This window comes from Zerene cesonia, unplaced genomic scaffold, assembly GCF_012273895.1.
Source record: "Zerene cesonia ecotype Mississippi unplaced genomic scaffold, Zerene_cesonia_1.1 Zces_u002, whole genome shotgun sequence".
NCBI classification, from domain to species: domain Eukaryota; kingdom Metazoa; phylum Arthropoda; class Insecta; order Lepidoptera; family Pieridae; genus Zerene; species Zerene cesonia.
Genome location: NW_024045132.1, coordinates 2846552 through 2866373, shown reverse-complemented (window position 1 = coordinate 2866373; position 19822 = coordinate 2846552). Strand labels below are relative to the sequence as shown.

Here is a 19822-nt window from a genome sequence, read left to right as displayed (position 1 = left end):
TATTTTGTTTAAATAAAAATGAACATATCCAAAAAATACACGACTATAAAGTATAAATAAAAATATTATTTACCGTATTAATCTTCTCAGTCTCATTTGTCATTTCATTTCATTGCAATTACGCAGTTTAATTCGTAACTTGCTACTACAACTAGTAATCAATTATTATTGAAAATTGAAATCGCTGTAAAACCGCTTACGTAGTATATCCCGTTGCGTAGCAACTGTGTCGTGACGTCATAGCTACAACCGTAGCGTCCTACGTCACACGCTACGGCAGGCTGTAGCAAAATAGTACAGGAGATGCATAATTTAAGGGCACCGATTTTTTATTAGTATTCAAATTCAAAATTGATATTGAATTACTTTGTGAAACCATAATGCGTACTCCAGTATGTAAAATCAAATTAAACAAAACAAGCGAGATGAAACTACACATGCAGCAGTGAATGTGAAAGAGAGGGAAGGTGTAGCAACAAGTTGAGCGTTATCGTGGCCGTGACGTCGCGACCCTTTCACTCGAGTCGCGAAGCCGGCACTCAGCGTTCAGTCCCACAGTCCGCGCGGCTCGGTCACTGCGTGAGTACGTCTCGCGCACCGTGTCCCAAAACCAACCACGCGTTACTCGCTTACAAATAACTAGCTAGCTAACTTTCGGGACGTTACACGTAAACGGTCATCCGTGTTGAACTCCCGTATTGTGCTACCACGATGGGCGTAATCAAAGTGACTCCGGACACCGCATCGCTCATCTCAGCGTGCGATATGCTTGACGACATGAAGGTAAGTTCGAATCATGTGATGTCAGGAATGGCATATATCCAAATCGGGCACGATAATATAGAAAAAGTTCGTATTTAGCGTGCGTGGGCCGTATGACTGGTCACGGGATCGCGAGTAATTTGAAAATGCGCTTTTACGCTGCGAAATACTACTCGAGCGCGACGCAATGCCAAGAAAAGATTCCTATTGGCAAAGTGATATTTTAACTTCTCGGTCACACTTTGATAAACGGATAAAATTCTATTTAAATATTGTAACACTTAATCGTATACATTATGTGTGTCGATATAAAATAAATTTTCGAGTTCAAATAAATGTCACTTGCACTAGTAGCGCTTGGGCATTTAAAATAATAATTATCAGCTTTGTTTACTCGGCCGCTACATTCGCCACGGTATTTATCAAAGTCGTAAAAATATTTGCCTTTCGACCGTTTCATGATCATTTTATAAATTTGATGTGGCGCACGTAGAACACGTATTATAAACATTTCCTTTTAATTAACAATGCAATATGTTGGCTATTCGACGCAATTTGTCACGCTTCTTGAGTTTTCGTATTAAATGAAAGTTTAACTTCTTTCTGGTTGATTACGACATAGACAAGAATTTTGTGACAAATACGAGTGTACCATTGTAATGAATGCTCGCTATTATCGGGACGATTTCACGTCCAAGTTGAAATGAAAAGTGGACGGAAACGGTGTCCTTATCAGCGGTTTGACACGATTGCTGAACACCCGAAGGTGGTACGTGAGAACACGCACAACCTTTGGTGGAATGCAACCTAGTTGCTAATCGACCGCGGCAGATAGTGCTTTTCATGGACAGGAAAATGTTCGCCAGCTATTTGTCTACGTTCAACTGTGAACTATGATTTTTACACGTGTATATCAGCTGCTGCGATTCGTGTATACGTTTGAAATACAATATTGCTGCATGACTTGTATCTGTTTTTTAAATATACATTGTAATATTTCGAATCTCCAATAGAGAACGAAACTTTATTTTCTGGAGTATAGATCAGTAGATCCTCTTTGAGTGACGTATCTATATTATTCAATTTTATCTTAACTTTTCTTTGGATATCTCCTCTGTCCACTGATAAGATGGATGCATGCAAATTCGAAATGGATGGTGATTCAAATTTAATTTTCGATAATGCTAATTAAAAGACACATAAGATAATTCTAGAAAATTCTGGAATTATACGTTGCGTTTCCGATGTATGACTAATAAATGTGACGTACCTATATTCTTATAATGTTCTTAGGTATAGGAAGTGATTATCATACATAGACTTAAAAATAATATGACGTGAATAGTGCTTAGATCATAAAAATCCATATATAACACAAAGAGGTTTATTCCTATATGTATTGTTATAAAAAGTCATATTGAAACATAATTGATCCTTATTAAAATATGAGAAAGTGCTGTAAACTGCGCAACTGTTTAAACTGAAATGAAATCCTGTGTTATGTGGGCCTAGCAATAGATATATGTAGAAAAGTCACTTTAACACAATTTGTTATTACAATTTCTATTTTCATTTGACTTTACGCGATTCGGTACCTGTTACAGTTGTTTAAAGATCTAAATATTTAAATATACATTAAGACGCATTTTTTTAAAGGACCGACTGTTTAATATATTGAGTTCAATAATTACATAGAAAATAATTTAGTCTCACAATTTTCACGCCAAAGCAGTTTCAAGCGTTTTTCATTATAAGTTATTATTATAGTTTTATTGATTATACACTGTATTTTATGATATATAATAGATATTTATCGCATAGCAGCGATCTAGTCTACTTGGATTGACCCTCTCTAAAACAGATAAAATAGAAAAAGTTTCGTTATAGTTTGGAAAACCTTTTTAAAAGCAATGCTCGCTGCATTTATTAACTAGTAGGTAGATATATTAAAAAAAAAACTAAAATGTAATAACTCATGATTGTCAAATTCGCTCGCAACCTTATCATAACCAACACACTACCCGCGATAATAATGTACAAACATCATGTACCTACGTATTTTAAATTTATAATAAAATCACATTAAAAATATTTCACAATAGTGGCCGTGCTTGTTAAAATATTTACTATCTCAGCAATGGAAATACTTTGTTAATTACCAAACATGTTTCATCTATGCTTTATTGGTTATTACTCTACGCGAAGTGCGTACCTACCTGGGAAATCGCAAATAAACAAATAGCCAATGTACTTAGTTGTTTACCTCGTTATTACTTTTAATATTCATTTATTCATTAAGTTTTAAATGTATGCAAATCCTACTCAGCTTTGTAACCGAGAGTTCTATTCCAACCTCTTTTAATTAACCCTAACATGTGTGTCGTTCTCGCGAAATATTTTAAATTTTATTTATTTCCTTGCCGCTTAAAAGCTTTATAGAACCCAACGCTATGTTTTATAACAGTCTTCTTTATTGATAGCCAAGTTCCGACAGACGTAAAACCAGCTAAACGAATGTTTGAATATTTACGAAAACTCTAAGCGTGTGTTAACAACTAAATAAAATGCAAATGTGTGTCTAAATTCCAAAGCAACAAATGCCACATCGTCACGCACGCATTGCACACATGCTAACACACGCACACAGGCGCGCGATAATTTATTCGCAAATACATTAATAACGTTTTCTATAACGAGATTATAGAATCTATTCGTACATTGCTTAATCAGTGCCGCGGTCGGTTTAGAAAGCTATGTCCGCGACGCATTGTAGAGGATACAATTGTAAATCGTCTCACAGCTATCACTTATTTTTAGCGCGGAAAAAATATTATCGTTTGATTATTATTATCAACTCTGTTTTACATAATATCGTGAACGAGTATATAATATTATATTATTTTTTGTTCTTGTTTAAATTATAGTAAGTCATCATGGATATTGCGTCGCAATTTTGTGAATAAAATCAAATTGAAGTTCCCAAAAAAGTTGCATACAATTTCAATATCGAACAAAGGCGAAATCAAAACAATCCTGACCTTTATTAAGCGCTAGTCAGCTGTAAGAATTTGAGATTTAGAGATAGATAATCATGCAATCGTGATCGACGAATCCTTGTTTATTTTCTAATATGCAGGATGCTTCGTATGTGGGTCGGTTTGTTCAATGTCAGTGGAGAATGTGAAGCATAATATTTTTCGAACGCAAAAAGATATTAGATATGACGCAACTTTATCGTCAATTATATGACGTTAGTTATAGTTATGCAATAAAAAAAGGTCGGTTTGAAATATGTGTTTTTTGATTTTTAACAAATTGAAATAGCTATAAATTACATTTATCTCTAAGGGCAGGTGTTGCACGTATAATAATTATGTTACGATTTTTCTATTGAATGCAACAACGACGATTCTCGTCCCAAGAATGTTACCTCCATCCATATTTTCTAGTGCATAACGTCATCATTTTATTATAGTTACAATAATTGCATATTAATTTGCCTCCATTGTTTACATGTGTGCGTAAACAATTATTTCTTGTTGTCAATAAATCACTCAATTTACTTTATCAATGCATTTTTATTCAACATGCAGGTGTCTCATTAGATTCTAATAGATCTCTATAATTACTTCTACTACATTAAGTTGATTGTGTTTATGTGTTACCTTTGCATATAGTTGCCATACAATTATTAATTATATTTTTGGCGACTGTTTTCGCGCCGAAAAGCCAATGTGTTCTAAATTCAAAATAATTTAAAAAGTCAGTAACAAAATGATAGCCATGTGAAATTCATGAGCCTTATCCATAGATTCAAGACATCTGGAGAAGATGACGTCCCGATTTCTCATTCAATGGTTAAATTATTCATGAATTTGTTTTTAAAGATCATATATAAAAACATGTTCTGGTCATATTATAATTTAAGCAACTGATTGTAAATCATAGTTATGGTTGTTATAGTTTAAGCTTATTTCGACATTTCTTTATAATGATTATGTTGAAAGGACGCCCTTGCCTTGCAAGGGCTTATCTGGGAAGGATTTTTAAATGTACCTCGTAGACGGCCAGCATACTAACAAACGTTGGGTAAACGTTGGCACTGGTTTCTTGGATAAATCGTGTGACATTTCAAGTGCACGCCCTGTTTGTTCAATAGAGAAGAAGGTTGTATACGAATAAAATTTTACTATATTGTAATAATATCGATAATGCTGTTATATATGGCTAAAATACCACAACAAATTAAAAATTCTCTAACGGTTAAGGATGTGTTGTTGATTGTATTTCTATAGGACGTAATAACTTTATTTTCTAAAGCTAAAGTTATTCATAATTTTGTAAGTTGATTGTCGATTGATACAAAAACACCCACCAAAAGTGAGTTTAAATACCAACCAAAATCATCCAATGCCTATCGATAAAGCACAATAAAGTCGATTAGTTTTGTGGAGTTTATTAATTTGTAATCGTAATCGTATAAGGCTTTTCGTGTTGTGAAAAAACAGATTGTCTATAGTCTATTCTCCTTAATGAAATAATCAAATATATGTCCGCAAAGACTGGCTAATACGAATATCCAGTTCACAGTACATACTGCATACGAGTAATGTAAAGCAAATATGTCTGCTTTTATTCAATTATAACGAATTGACTCTTAACAATAAGAAGTACGTAGTACAATATGTACTTAATTCAGTTTAAATATACGATTTCTATTAAACGCATCTTGTAGCTCTGTGACTCATATCTCATCATATTTTCATGACATCACGTGATCTGTTATGACGTTTGTTAAAAAATTAAATAGCATTTTTAAATAATATTTTTCATTAAGACCAGTTTTGAAAGGTCTTTATAAAATCGAATTTGAGTCGTATGTAAACTATGCAGACATACAATAGGCAGGTATGTCTACATAGTTTGTTTACAATGTATGTTTGAAAACAAAAGTATTATTTAAATAATTTCACAAATCTTCCTGCCTTTCATAACTTCTTCATACCGACGATATATTTCAGACGATAGAATAAGAATCGGACTTCCTCTATTATGCGAAGTGTAATACTAATTCAAAACAGATCTTTTCGTGCGTGTTATTATTAAAGTACATTTTTATCCTGTGATAAAAAAGTTATCTTGAATTGTTTGTTTTTGAATAAGAAAAATATCTATGGGTATCGCGGTCAAGGCAACACCCTGATACCATGTTTTAAACAAAAACACATAAGATACATATTCGAGAAACAACATCTCATAATATTGTCATGGGTGCGATAATCAAGATAACATTCACATATTGTACGTTTAAAGGAATTTGACCTTTGCATGTATTATAAAACAGTTCAATATTATTTTATTTGCGGTATACAAAAGCGTTTTGCATTCGTCCGGTATGTAAATGAATGACGTAATCTGTAAAAACCGAGGAGCCATTGAACGATTTGAATGTAGAATTGTATTTAATTTTTTTTATCTGTGAAATGTATAATGCGTGTGTTTATTATCTGTATGATAATCTGTAAACACGTCGCGTGACCGTGACATAAGTTGACATATGTCATGTGCGACCATTTAAAACTTAGGTTAGCGCCCTTCACACAAATTAAGTAATAATTACATTGCGCTAGTAACATTTAATTCAAAATTATTATTAAGCAATACCTGCTTCAAATGTAATGAGTAGCAATGAATTCTAATGTGACTTGCTAATTATGTTGGTACCTACGTCATACGAAAGTATCAAAAACATTGCATTGCTAAAAAAAATTAAAATAAGTACAAACTTAGAAAGGAGTGTGATGTAAAAATGAATGAATGTTGTCAAAGTTTATTTCTTAAACGTCATGTTTGATGATTTCTATTTTATCTTCTGCCGCAAAAAAGAAAGTAGATAGATATTATTGAAAAATGTTATCACATTACGTTAATTATTGTGAAAAGCATTATCAAATGGGCAATTTTATTGACATTGATTTGATTTGCCTATCATAACACGATAAATTACTTCATATAAGTCATAGCCAATATTGATAATCCAACCAAAATCAATTAATTGAAAAATAATGCGCAGTTATATTTGTGAACGTCCTTGACTATTTCGTACCTAAAGTGACGTTCTAACATAATAAATATCTATAAGATATTACTCACTATTTTTATTTTTGGTTATGTTTAACTATAAACATTTTTCTGTTATTGTAAAAAAGGTTAGATCAATATTTACTTGTGGTTAAGATTAATATTTATCTAAATTATTATTAAACTGGCGTAAACTCGTCGTCACGTTGAATATTCACCAGAATGAAGTGAGATTCAAAGTCCAAATCAACAAAAAGAAAGTTATATCACACCCAACTTCATCTGTCGCAATACTACTTATAAAAGGTTTTAAGTATAATGTCCAATATTTACAATTTTTAAAGGTAAAGTGTATGATAGTTATTCATTGATATCCATCATGTCATGTCTGTTTATCTTGGCTCTATGAAATAAATAATAAATAAAAAATAAAAAAAGAACAAATGACAAACGTCAAATTTTCCCGCTCAAAGCCGCGATGTATCGTGGAGATCGGTCTAGTTCCGTTTCGTATTACGCAGTCCACGTATGCCGAGGCCATGCTAATTAGTGGCCTCACGAAATCGAAAGTAGGTATGTCTAGATGTGGGTTGCGACTAGCGCATAAAGGAACGTTATACGATTTGGCGCGAACATGTTCTATTTATGGAATCAATTAGTGTATGTACCTATGTAAATATCGAAAGACAACAATCGTTCGATTCAAATAGTACGGAAAAGTGAATTTGAAAAAATATATATTAAAAAAAACTAAACGAAGCGCGCTTCCTCAACAATTACAAAATGCGTTTTAAATTCTTTTATTTATGTATATCTGAACCTCAAAATAAAATGTATTAGAAAGCCACTAGGTATGTGTAGTGTAGAGGCTCTCATGCAACAATATGAGCGAAGTCGCGAACAAAGAACTAGCCTTGAATATTTATGAAACAGTTTAAAAATCATGCTACCGATGAAATTGTGAGGTAATACTGATTATGATTCTGAACTAGAACCACGTACGAATGCTAATTTGATTGAAACCGAAAGCATCTTTCCACAACGCGAACAATAAAGCTATCGACCTTAATTTACGGATGTCCGGTCTAAATACCATTATGTAATATGTCCTGCATAATTATACCGGTTTATTATTAGTATAGTTTAATTACAAATTGGCACATATAAATTGGTATGATCAAACATTTGTTGTATGTGAGCTTATTTCATTGTCATATACCGAAAAGGTCATATACAAAGATTTATTTATATATAATTTTTTCAGTATTATAGAATTTACTCATTGGTAAGAATATTTTATTAACTAATCTTATTAATGCCTAACTATAAATATATTTTCTAACTGTAAGGTTATTTACATACTGATCAAACTACATACATAATTGTTCAAACAATGCGATTATTTCATATTAGTTTTCACAGAATCGCACGTTATTTTTCCTTTTAACAATTGCTGAAGTAAAAAAGGATATAATTATTGCAATTTCTTTTGACATCTGTGTTGTATTTAATTCATTAACGTATCCACAATCACGTTATATCTGCGTGCTTATTAATTCAACTAGATTTATTTAAAGCTACAGATATAACCCTGGCTTCGCCTGTGGTACATATAGATGGTGTCTACTCGGGGATCACGTAAATATTTAACGGTGAAAGATTTTTTGGAATCAAACAGTTTAAAACTAAGTAAATATTATTGTGAAATACTTGTCTACGAATTTATGTTACATATAAAATGTTATATGAAGGTTATGTTTGTATGCGTACAAGTGGGTCCGAATTAATTTGTGTAATGATATTATTTGTTTATATAGCTCTTTCACCACATTAGAACGATCTTGGATTTGAGGAGTTGCCACCGATAACTTTGATACCGATACCGAAACCGAAAGTTTTATATAGATTAAAAATCCTTCATTGTCGTGGATACACCTGTGAATCTTTGACGTGGAATCGTGACAGGCGGCAACCACTTGTTTCAGTTGTTTTGTGGCCGTTGACGCAAGTCTAGTTCAATAGTATTATACGATTTATTCAGTTGTTTATATCATAATGGTTTTCTTGTTCTTGTATTTATCATGCTGGTCGTTGCATTGTTAACTGTGTTCTACACTTGTGTTTCGCTGATAAATATAAATTGTTTGGTTCATTTCTATTTAGATTTTTGCTTGTTTCAGTTTCATTTGATAATTTTTTATAAGTTACCTGCAAAAATGTATTTTCTACATATGAATGCTACGATTACGTACAAATAATATAATAGAATTGGGTTTATGTAATTTTTTTGTTTTGAGTCGTATCGAATGAGTGTGTGCAATCTATTTATCTCTGTTCAGATAAGAATACAACAGCTAAACAAGCTGCTAATAACCGGTCGGTTTACCGATTTAGTTTTAATCCCTAATAATATCATAGATGTGAAAATAACTCTGTCTGTATGTCTGTCTCACCTTGATGCCTATACCATAGAACTGATTGGGCTAAAATCGAGACAGCCTAAAACCTAAGAAAGGATAGTTTTTGTCGCGGAAATCTTACGAGAACCGTAACTATACGTTGAAAGCCCCGGGTCTGTCTATGTTTTCTTTTGTATATGCTGGCGTAGCCGCGGGCGGAGAGTTAGTGATAAATAAAAATAGTATTCTCAAAAAGATCTAGCTGCTGTCATATTTAGTTACAAACAGGCGAAACTAATATATTTCACGTTTATTCATGCTAGATATTGTTAAAAATGTTAAATTAAATTGTTGCTATCACAATGAAGTCACCTTGAAATACAGATTTATGTTAAATAAAATTCACAAAGAGATTCGTTTTCCAATGTAATTACACGGATTCTATGAAAACACGCTTGTACCATGGTCCATGACCTTCAGAGCTGCCCTAAATAATCACAAGTTATAAATAATCGTGACGTGGTGATGCATGTATATTCGCGGCTTTTTTGTAATTCGAATCGGATTCAGAGGTCATTCGGGCCATAATTATTCCGGTAAATTATATATTTTAAATAAAATTTAGAAGGTAAATCGTTACCTTGTTACCGCTTATTGACTAAAGGAACGATTTTCTTGCTATTTATGTAGTTATTTTGAGTATTCGTACAAAATTTGGCCAAATATTTTTACAAATTTCACCAGTATATTTAAGGATCGCAGATAGATAATTAACGATTGTTAATATAGTGATAGATCTACAGCACGTTTTTGTCTGTGGGTTTGAGCTTTGGTGGTGTTCTGAGTCTTTCTGCTTATTAAAAAAGCCCAAAAAGTTTATAATGACGTAAAATAAGCAAGCGAAGCCATGTGGCTTATAAGATACCTATATGAATCATTGAAATATGAAATAAATTTCAAAAGATTTTCCGCTATTTGGCGTTATAACTCCACATTTATATTTTAATATCTGTATCGTATATTATATATATCTCACTTCTGTAATGATATTATAATTTCTCTATTATTCCATTGACAATATACTTGATTATTTCGCATTGTAGGTACGAGTACGCTATCACGAGTTGAAAAGATGTCACAATGTAATTATATTCACTTTATGCTAATTAGAGACGAAATAATGAGTTTCCTTAATCATAATCAATATATTAACGTTTGTACGTCATATTGTCTTTAATAGATATATTACTGCTAGGTCTAAAATAGGTATATTGATATACAGTATTTTTATGTGTTTGATTTTACGCGAGTATTATACATTTAGAAATTAAATACTTTTTAACAGATTCTAAACGCGATTTATTCATTATATTATTAACCCGACGTTTCGAACACTTTACAGCGAGCATGGTCACGGGGAGACTGAGTCTCCCGTCCCGTTTAAAAGTGTTTAATTTCTAAATATATCGATATATTTTGAAAGTAAATGTTACCAAGAAATATTTACATGTTTTATGTTTGCTAGTGATCGAGTGACGAAACGTTATACGAATTATCACTTCTCTATCCCACAATCTAAAATAATGTGTACCATAAATATGCAATTGATGATAAACTTATATAAAACTAAAAAGTATGTGCTAAAACATAGCATTTTTATGTATGTCTACATGTGGTTTCTAAAAAATTTAATTACATAGCCTTAAAAAACCTCCTAACCTTCGTTTTTTGGGATGTCATTTGATAAAACACCTAAGGTTAGTCCTCCTGCACTGTATCTTGAAATTTATCCAATGATCAAGCATTTAACTATTAAAACTTCGGACTATTTAAGATGTGTCCTAAAATAGTTAATGCAAGTAACATGCATAAAACTTTTCCCTTACACGTTTTCATAGTAAGGGTCATCAGACCATTCATTCATTGTGTGGAAATAAATCACACCGTAGCGTAACAGCGCCGATTCGCACGGTACGTTTCACACGCGAAGTTCACGATCGCAATCGCGTTCGGTGTCAATAGATGCGAGTTGTTTTTTGTATCTATTTACGGCATTTAATTGAGTACTTATTTACTATACAATTAAATATGAAAACTGGGAAATTACCATGTACCTTTTCTTCTCAGCGCTAATTTTAAATAGACCAGCGCGCAGGGTCAGTAGTTTTACATTTATCTCAAAAACCAAACAAGCCAATTAACAATATAACCTTTCTATACCATGGACAGTTCGAACAATTTATTCAGTGTTAATTGTTAAACATTTAATGACATGCAGGCATAGCATTACGAAATTATTTAGAACGTATCACTTTGTTAACATTAATTGCTAAACTTACGTAACTATAAATTGATGGTCGTTTAAGTATTCCACACGTACGATGTGTAGAATTTTATAGATTCACAATGAAAATATAGTTTTAAAAATTTCGCAATAGGTTAACCATTAGGGTAGCCAACCATGACTATGTTTTTGTGATATTTATTTGTATTTGAAATTATTTATTGTGACATGCTTTAGACTACTTAAGCGATTGTAATATTTTCTAGTCACGTGCTCTATAGCATATTCAATTATAGAACGCAAATAACTCATAATTCTCAAAACTCAATCTCTATATCTTTTTTTTTTTTAATTTTAACCTTAACTGTCATTAAAAAATTACTATAGATAAATAAGTATTAAATACCAATATTCAATTCCTAATAAGTACATATTGTTTAGTTTTATATGTATAATAAAATATAAATACACTGATATTTCAACAACAATTATATATGAGTGTTGTTTTCATAGCGTAACCCAATTTGTCAATGCATGCTTGCCTCCCAAAATATTTTGCACTTAAATAATTAATTAAAATAATCCTAGAATATGTCTGCCATGAAATATCTACTTATCGTCATATATATACCTCAACATATTCAACGCAAAACCAACATAATAATCACGTTTATTTAAACACGATCGCATGTTAATCAGTTTAATAGTCATTATCGAAAAAAATATGCATTTACAACTCTGTTTCCTCAATCCGAAGTAAAATTTAGGAAACAATTACGCTCGCTCAGGTTCTAATTGAACCAAAATCTAGTTTCAACTCATTAGTCGTGAGCAAAACGGCCTCAGATCGAAAAATTATTATAACAAAGGTCACAAACTACCATGTTATAAATGTTTTTATCTTGTGTTTTTATTGCTAATGTAAATTACTTTCGCGATAAGCTTTGGAATTATGGTCGATACATTATCGTATTATTATGTAGTTTAGGTGATGTAGGTTTTAGAATAATAATTAATCTTTTGAGTTTTATACGTCACATGGATAACGTCAAATGGATTAACTGATCAAGTTTCAAAATATATCTTCATATAGTTAGCTCAAACGAGCGTTATTTAAGATAGCCATTAATGACGACCTTATAAAAGAAACATTTTAAAACTTTACGTAATGTTAATAAATGTGAAAGAATTTAAACACACACTGCTTCTAATACTTCTTCGTTTTACCAATATGTATGTGTTCAGTGTTATATGTGGGGAAGCCGAAGGACCGTTTCCTCTTCCTTTAACCCTTACACGCGTTCCGACGATGCCCATGAATATTTGCAAAGGCCCTATCTCTGTAAATGCTTATGAGCTGTGGTTATGTGTAGTTTTTTATGTTTTTATTATAAACTACATTTCCTTACAACCGGCTCCCGACATCCATGGACAACGGCAATTAAGAACCTACTTTCTAATTAAATAAGTATGATAATTAATATGAGAACCTAATGGTATATTAATCCCCTATATGGTTCCATCATAAACATTAGTTGAATTGCGTACATCCCATACCTGAGGATTGTCTCATTATATCGCCATTAAATATAAATAACTAAGGTTATATATAGAAAAAGAATGCTATTTGAGTTAATTAGTGAGGAATTTTTGTCGCATCTTCATTTATATGCTCATCATAATATTATACATATGGCCGACACCAACATTTTATTTAAATTAAGTAATTTTGTATCCAATTCAGAGAATTATCTATAACAAGGTTTTATACAAGGATATGTAATTATAATGTTCATTTTACATTGCTTCGCAAGGCGGTAAGCTAAATGCTTAATTTTGATGAAGATTTATAAATACTACGCAATGTAACCTTTTTTCAAGTCCTTGGCGTAATTCGAAATTTTTCTAGAATAATGAATCAGAACTATTTCAACGCTAAATATTAGGCTATGTTCACTGGAGTACACAGGGGTTTAATTGTATCGTTATCTGAGCATTCAATTTATTTAACTGAACAAAACAAGCAAAACTTGGATAAATTCGTTCTCGGCTTGTGTGTAAGTTATCTAAGTGTGTCTTAAGAGCAAAGGGATGACCACTGTAAAAGGAAAAATACATACGCCAAGATATTGGAATAAGCCATAGCTTATTCCAATATCATGGAATAAGCTATGGCTTCGGCACGAATTGGGCCAGCTCGCACCGGGGAAGTACCACACCCCCACAGAAAACCGGCGTGAAATAGTGGCATGCCACTGTGTTTCGTACGGTGAGTGGGGGAGCCGGAGGCCGGTTCCTTTTCCTTTTCCTCACCCATTCCAGTCCATTCCTTCTTTCCAGTCGTTAATCCTTTCCTTTTCCCTTACCCCATAAAAGCGGGTAGCGCATTCACAGAGGTACTTACTACCTTTGCGAATGTTTATAGGCGGTGGTGATCGCTTACCATCAGGCGAACCACCAGCTCAGCTGCCCGCTATGACATAAAAAAAAATAAAAAAAAAAATAGCTAGCGGAGTTCAAATAAACCTACCTATGAAGTCAGTAAGCAATTTGTTATACGTTTCGATTTAGTGAGGGTTTATTATTTTAGGTATTGGTTGTCTAGACGAAGTTATAACTCTATTGTCCTAATCCGACAAACTAAAGATTGCCTTTTAGAGATGGCTTCTGGCCGCGTTTTGGGCACTTTTACTTTTAGAAGGTTTTTAATTATATCTGTTTTGGGTTTTTGTACAATAAATAAATAAATAAAACCTTCTTAAATTATAGTTATTAATGACAACGATTTAAAACAGGTTTGGTATAAAATATCACCAGAAACATGTGGCAGCCCTAGCTCCAAAATACAGCCGTGAGGTTGTAGTGGTATATAACTTCTTCCAGATTGTATAACAGTTCAAACAAAGTAATGAAACACTGAGATCCACGGAGCTCGGAAGACGCAACCACCACCGTCCTTGACACAGTTTCGGGACAAACGCCTAGAACTTTCTCATTCCTTTATAATTGTTTGTAATTAAGTGTAATGGCGCATTTTAGAACATTAAAGCAATTATATTCGCAATCCGTCAAATATTTGATCGCTACTAAGTCATCAATGATTTTGCAATTTTCTTCTGTGTAACCGATCAATTTATTGCGCTGTCATCTTCAGAAATGTTTTACATTCATTAACAACAAATTGGACACAATTTTTATATCTTAATTAGGCTAAACGCAACCAACGAAATTGTTATTTGTATGTAACAAGTTTATTTTATTTCGTAAAATAATTTCGTAATAAGTACGTATTTATAGTAAATCTCCCTATGATTGAGGTTTGACGCATTGTTAGCGATGGTCCGGTAATCCTTACGCAATTATTCTTTTATTATATAACTCTTATACTATATAACTATTATATTATTCTATGACGATATTTACAGTATTCTTTGTTTTACATCTTTATTACTGACTAGCTGTGCCCCACGGTTTTATTCATATGTACCTAGTAACTGATGTTATATAGCCTAAAGCATTCCTCAATAAATGGGATATCTAACACTCTAATGAATTTTTCAAATTGGACCAGTAATTCCTGAGATTCGCGTGTTCAACCAAACAAACTTCCGCTTCATAATATTAGTATAGATAAGCGGGAATCACTAGAGCAATTATTGAAATATTAAATTGAGATAAGCTACCAATATTTTAACAACATTTAAGTTTGAAAATAAACTTCGTCACATTGTCCTACACCTTACTTGCAGATAAGTCATTAATAATCGTTAATTATTAATAATTTGGGTTACTATTAGGTAAAGACTATCATACTTTTGAGATTTTCACCTCACAAAATAGAAATTTCATACATTTTATACCTATATAAATTCTTCAGAACGTTGTTATTATCATTCGTAGATCCTCGTTTTATCAACAATAACAACTGATACGCTCGAATAATCAGAGTACATGAGCATTTATTATGCGTCAATTTGTTTTCATTACTCAATAAAAGAATTGTCGTCGTCTAAGCGTTCCTTCATAAATTTTCCACCTTTGACCAACAGACTGTAAATTGTTCCATCCTAAACATAAAGAGATCTGGAGTAGGTACTGAGGATAAATCTGAGCAATCTGATCAAAGAATTGTGCTTGTGGTACGATGAATCGAAGCATTTTATAAATTTATTCACCAATCTATTCTGTGAATATTCAATTACTATCATAAAAATAACTAATATACTGTTCATTATGAAGAGTTTGTCAGTTTTCACTGGAATCTTTCGAAATACAAATTTACGATTTCAAGAACTGCATAGATTCATTTACTATCAGGTTTACAAATATTTAAATGAATATAATAAAATAAGTAACAATTTGTGTAATGATTTGCCATTTAATTACATTACGAAAAGAATTTGGTATTCAATTATTTCTTACTAGGTATTCAATTGCCTAAGTAGAAGTTTCAGTTGCTACTTGCAAATAGTTTGTCGTGAAAATACCTGAAAATAATAATAAATAAATATTTATTTAATGGGTTTTACATTATTGGTAACAGTACAGTACAGTTACACAAATGTATCATAAGACGGATTAATTATTTGCCTAATTTTCCCAAAGTTATTTTTGTTTACATTTATTTTCCTATATTTATATTATTGGTATTTTGTTGCAGAGCGAATCGAGCTACACCTCTTCGGAAGAGGGCTGCGGCGGCGGAGAGCGCCACGCCGTGCTCAGCTACGAGCAAGTGAGGAGACTGAATGATGTTATGGATGAAGTGGTCGCCATACACGGGCGAGGCAATTTCCCAACTCTGCACATTCGCTTGCGCGAGCTGGTGGCGGGCGTCCGGGCGCGTCTGGAAGCCTCACAGACGGAAGGCGGGGCTGGCATCACTGTAAGGGATGTTCGTCTCAACGGAGGCGCCGCGAGCCACGTTCTCACCGACCACCCACAACCTTATTCTGACATAGACCTCATATTCACCGCGGAACTGCCTACGGCGCGTCACTGCGATCGCGTTAAAGCCGCAGTCCTCGGACATCTATCCACTCTGCTACCCGCTGCGACCCCTCGCCGCCGGGCCACCCCAGCTGGCCTCAAGGAAGCCTACGTATCTAAAATGGTTCGAGTCAACTCGGATGGAGACCGCTGGTCACTGATATCACTGGGAAACTCGCGCGGCCACAAGTCCGTCGAACTTAAATTTGTTGACACGATGCGTCGCCAGTTTGAATTCTCTGTAGATTCATTCCAAATTGCACTGGATTCTCTGCTTGCATTCCACGAATGCGCTCAGTTGCCAATTGGAGAGAACTTCTACCCGACTGTAGTTGGGGAATCAGTGTATGGCGATTTTCATGAAGCTCTTTGGCATCTGTCTGAAAAATTAATTGCTACGAGACAGCCTGAAGAAATCCGCGGTGGTGGCCTGTTGAAGTATTGCGCGCTGCTTGCAAAAGGCTACAGACCGGCGCGACCTGACAAAATCAAAACCCTGGAGCGCTACATGTGCTCAAGATTCTTCATAGACTTCCCAGAATTGGGACAACAACGAGCCAAGCTTGAGGCATACCTCCGAAATCACTTTGTTGGCCGAGAAGAAGAGGCGCTAAAGCACAGGTAATATAAATATAACTTTAATGCAGCACAGGCCATATACATAGCTGTGGTTAAAATTAACCTCATAATTTATTTGCCTGCCCATCATTCACCAAAAGCTGTGCCTTAATAAGTCGAAAACGGTCGCTGCATTAGTATTTAAGTGAATACGATCACAGTTTATTTTACCGTAGACATTTCACTACATACTGCACATTGAGTGACATATATATTTAAAACACGTACATTTTCCACTTAACAAAGTTCTACGATGTAATATAACCCGTTTTTCTGGTTTCATATAACATGACATTGGATTCTAGAGAGCTTTTTACATTACCACAATTATTTAAAACCAGTCTAGACTTGTTGCCAAGGGCAAAGATTCGGAACATAATCCTCGATATTTTTCTAAGCGTTGAAATGCAAATTCTCTTATACATACTATAGTTTTAGTATGCTTACATCTACACGATTCTTTCACCAACACGATATTTCAAAAACCTGAAAATCATTCTCATTACCTACTGATTATGTTTGCATTAAGCATGTACAATACTTATAAGAAACTCTGTATAGGTGATCCGAAACGAATAAGCTAGACACTGTCCGTCCGCAGGTACCTGACGCTGCTGCACGGCGTGGTGCGGGAGTCGACCGTGTGCCTGATGGGACACGAGCGGCGCCAGACGCTGGCGCTGATCGAGGCGCTGGCGTGCCGCGAGCTGTGCGCGCGCGCGCCGCTGCTGCTGCCCGCGCTGCCCGCGCTGCCCGTGAGCGTGCCCGTGCTGCCGCCGCAGTACTACGTGTGCGTGTGCGCCGCGTGCGTGCAGTGCGCCGCGTGCGCCTGCACGGCCTGCTGCGACTGCTGCCGCCCGACCCTCTGCCCGGCGTGACCGGCCCCGCCGCGCCCCTACCGACGATGAATTTAGTGCCAAATGTATATAATTATATGTATATGTGTATACGCTACGTGTATATAGTGTGAGATCGCTCGCGTTTACGCTCTGCGTCAATTCGATGTTGCTCACTGTACCCGGATCAATTGTTGTCAATTCGCGCCCGCGTCCCGCCCTGTGGCGACTCCAACGCGACATTCATATTCCACTAGATAGACGCTTGTCGAGGCGTGACGTAATTTTTAGTCGTACTCCTGTCGTGTTAATTGCTTAACATATCAGCAGTACGGAAATTATCGATCACGCGACGATCGAGGACGATGCGGCCCGATGGTCTGCCTGTGAAAGACTAGTTAGTTATTTTTAAGCTTATGTATAGATCGTCTCCGATAGTGTTATGGCATGTCTCTCTTCATAATGACCGCGCGAGCGACTGACAAACTCGACTCATTCATATTCCTAAAAATATCTTCCGCTATCTGGCGAAAGAATACTGTGAAATGTTCGGTTGTTATCATCATTATGCAATGGCGTCAAACCGAACACACAACTGAATCTTTCGTGAGATAGTCATCTGTATCACACACATTTACTCCTCAAACCTACACACAAACACGCACGCACGCACACAGACCCGAACAACTGGCCTTGAAACGCGACAAGGACGTAAACATCCAAATTTAAACATAGTGAGTAAAAAACAGGATTCAGACGCGGAGTTAGGTATAAAATTGGGCTCAATCTTGAGTAACTATTTTGAGGTCAAAGAAACATTTCGTTCCTCGTTGAAATAAACGACCTATTTTAATAGCTATTTATTAATCTATATAAATGTATGTATACACTTCATTCATAGTCAATCTAGTATTGTATACGAGTTATTGTAATACCAAAATGTGAAAAAAAATGAAAAATATATAAAAATGACTGTAAGTCGTGTACAATACTACGATTATGTTTTTATATTAAACACCATATAAATATTTTAAGAACATTTACAAGTAGTGAATTCACGTAACAGAGTACTTAGAAACATGTTTTTTTATTAATTTTAAACGTCTCAATAAAATAAAAGCAGTAGTCGGTATGCAAAATTGTGATTTAATTGTTGTAGATTTAATGTTGTCGATGATTATATACCTACTTAACATATTATCTAGTTAAATTCGATAGAGAGATATATTATTGTTGTATTTAATATAGATATACGAATGGTGTAAACAGTGTCCGGCCAATGTGCATGTCTTATATAGTTGCCAACGCAAAGTTATATGTATACAAACGTAGCATGGATTAATTCTAAGTTTTTCTATTAAATCCGGAGTACTCAAGTACAACCTGCTTATCTTTAAGACACTTCGGAACAATTAACGATTTTATGAACGAATTTTTCTATCTTGCTCACTATCGAACCAAAATTTTAGATCTCATTTTTATTAGCATTCAAAATGTTGATTTGGCTTGATTGTTTTGTTTACATTCGCTCCTGGTGTGTACGGCGTACCTGCGTTCCTATCATAATGTTTCCATTTTCTATTAAAATTGTTATTATATTATCTATCATAGATTATTATATACCATAGACATGTAGTGTAAAAGAAATATAGCTACGTAATATAAATCTCTATAAATACTTATAAAAAAAACCTAAACAGTTTATAAATACATTATGTATGAACGCAGCGCTATTTTTGGACAACGTAGTATGTACTAAAATAAGATCATGATGTACTTAGTAATGTAATTTAAAGTACATAATGTAGCTAACAAAAAATTAAACTATATTCCATTCTATTAAGTATATTATT

General features: G+C 34.0%; 1 protein-coding gene across 3 annotated transcripts in view; it reads left to right on the top strand.

Moving 5' to 3' along the window:
* LOC119838405 (terminal nucleotidyltransferase 5C) overlaps window positions 1-19660 on the top strand; it is a 151906-nt gene extending 132246 nt beyond the window's left edge. For 2 of the 3 annotated variants that reach the window (XM_038364340.1, XM_038364342.1), the window contains 2 exons: window positions 16187-17136; window positions 17735-19660. In XM_038364340.1, coding sequence (XP_038220268.1) covers window positions 16187-17136; window positions 17735-18011 — 1227 coding nt within the window. In that variant the 3' untranslated portion in view covers window positions 18012-19660. Of the gene's footprint in view, window positions 1-532; window positions 784-16186; window positions 17137-17734 lie in introns of those variants that run through there. The other variant, XM_038364341.1, reaches the window with a different exon arrangement.
* The last annotated feature ends 162 nt before the right edge of the window (window positions 19661-19822 follow it).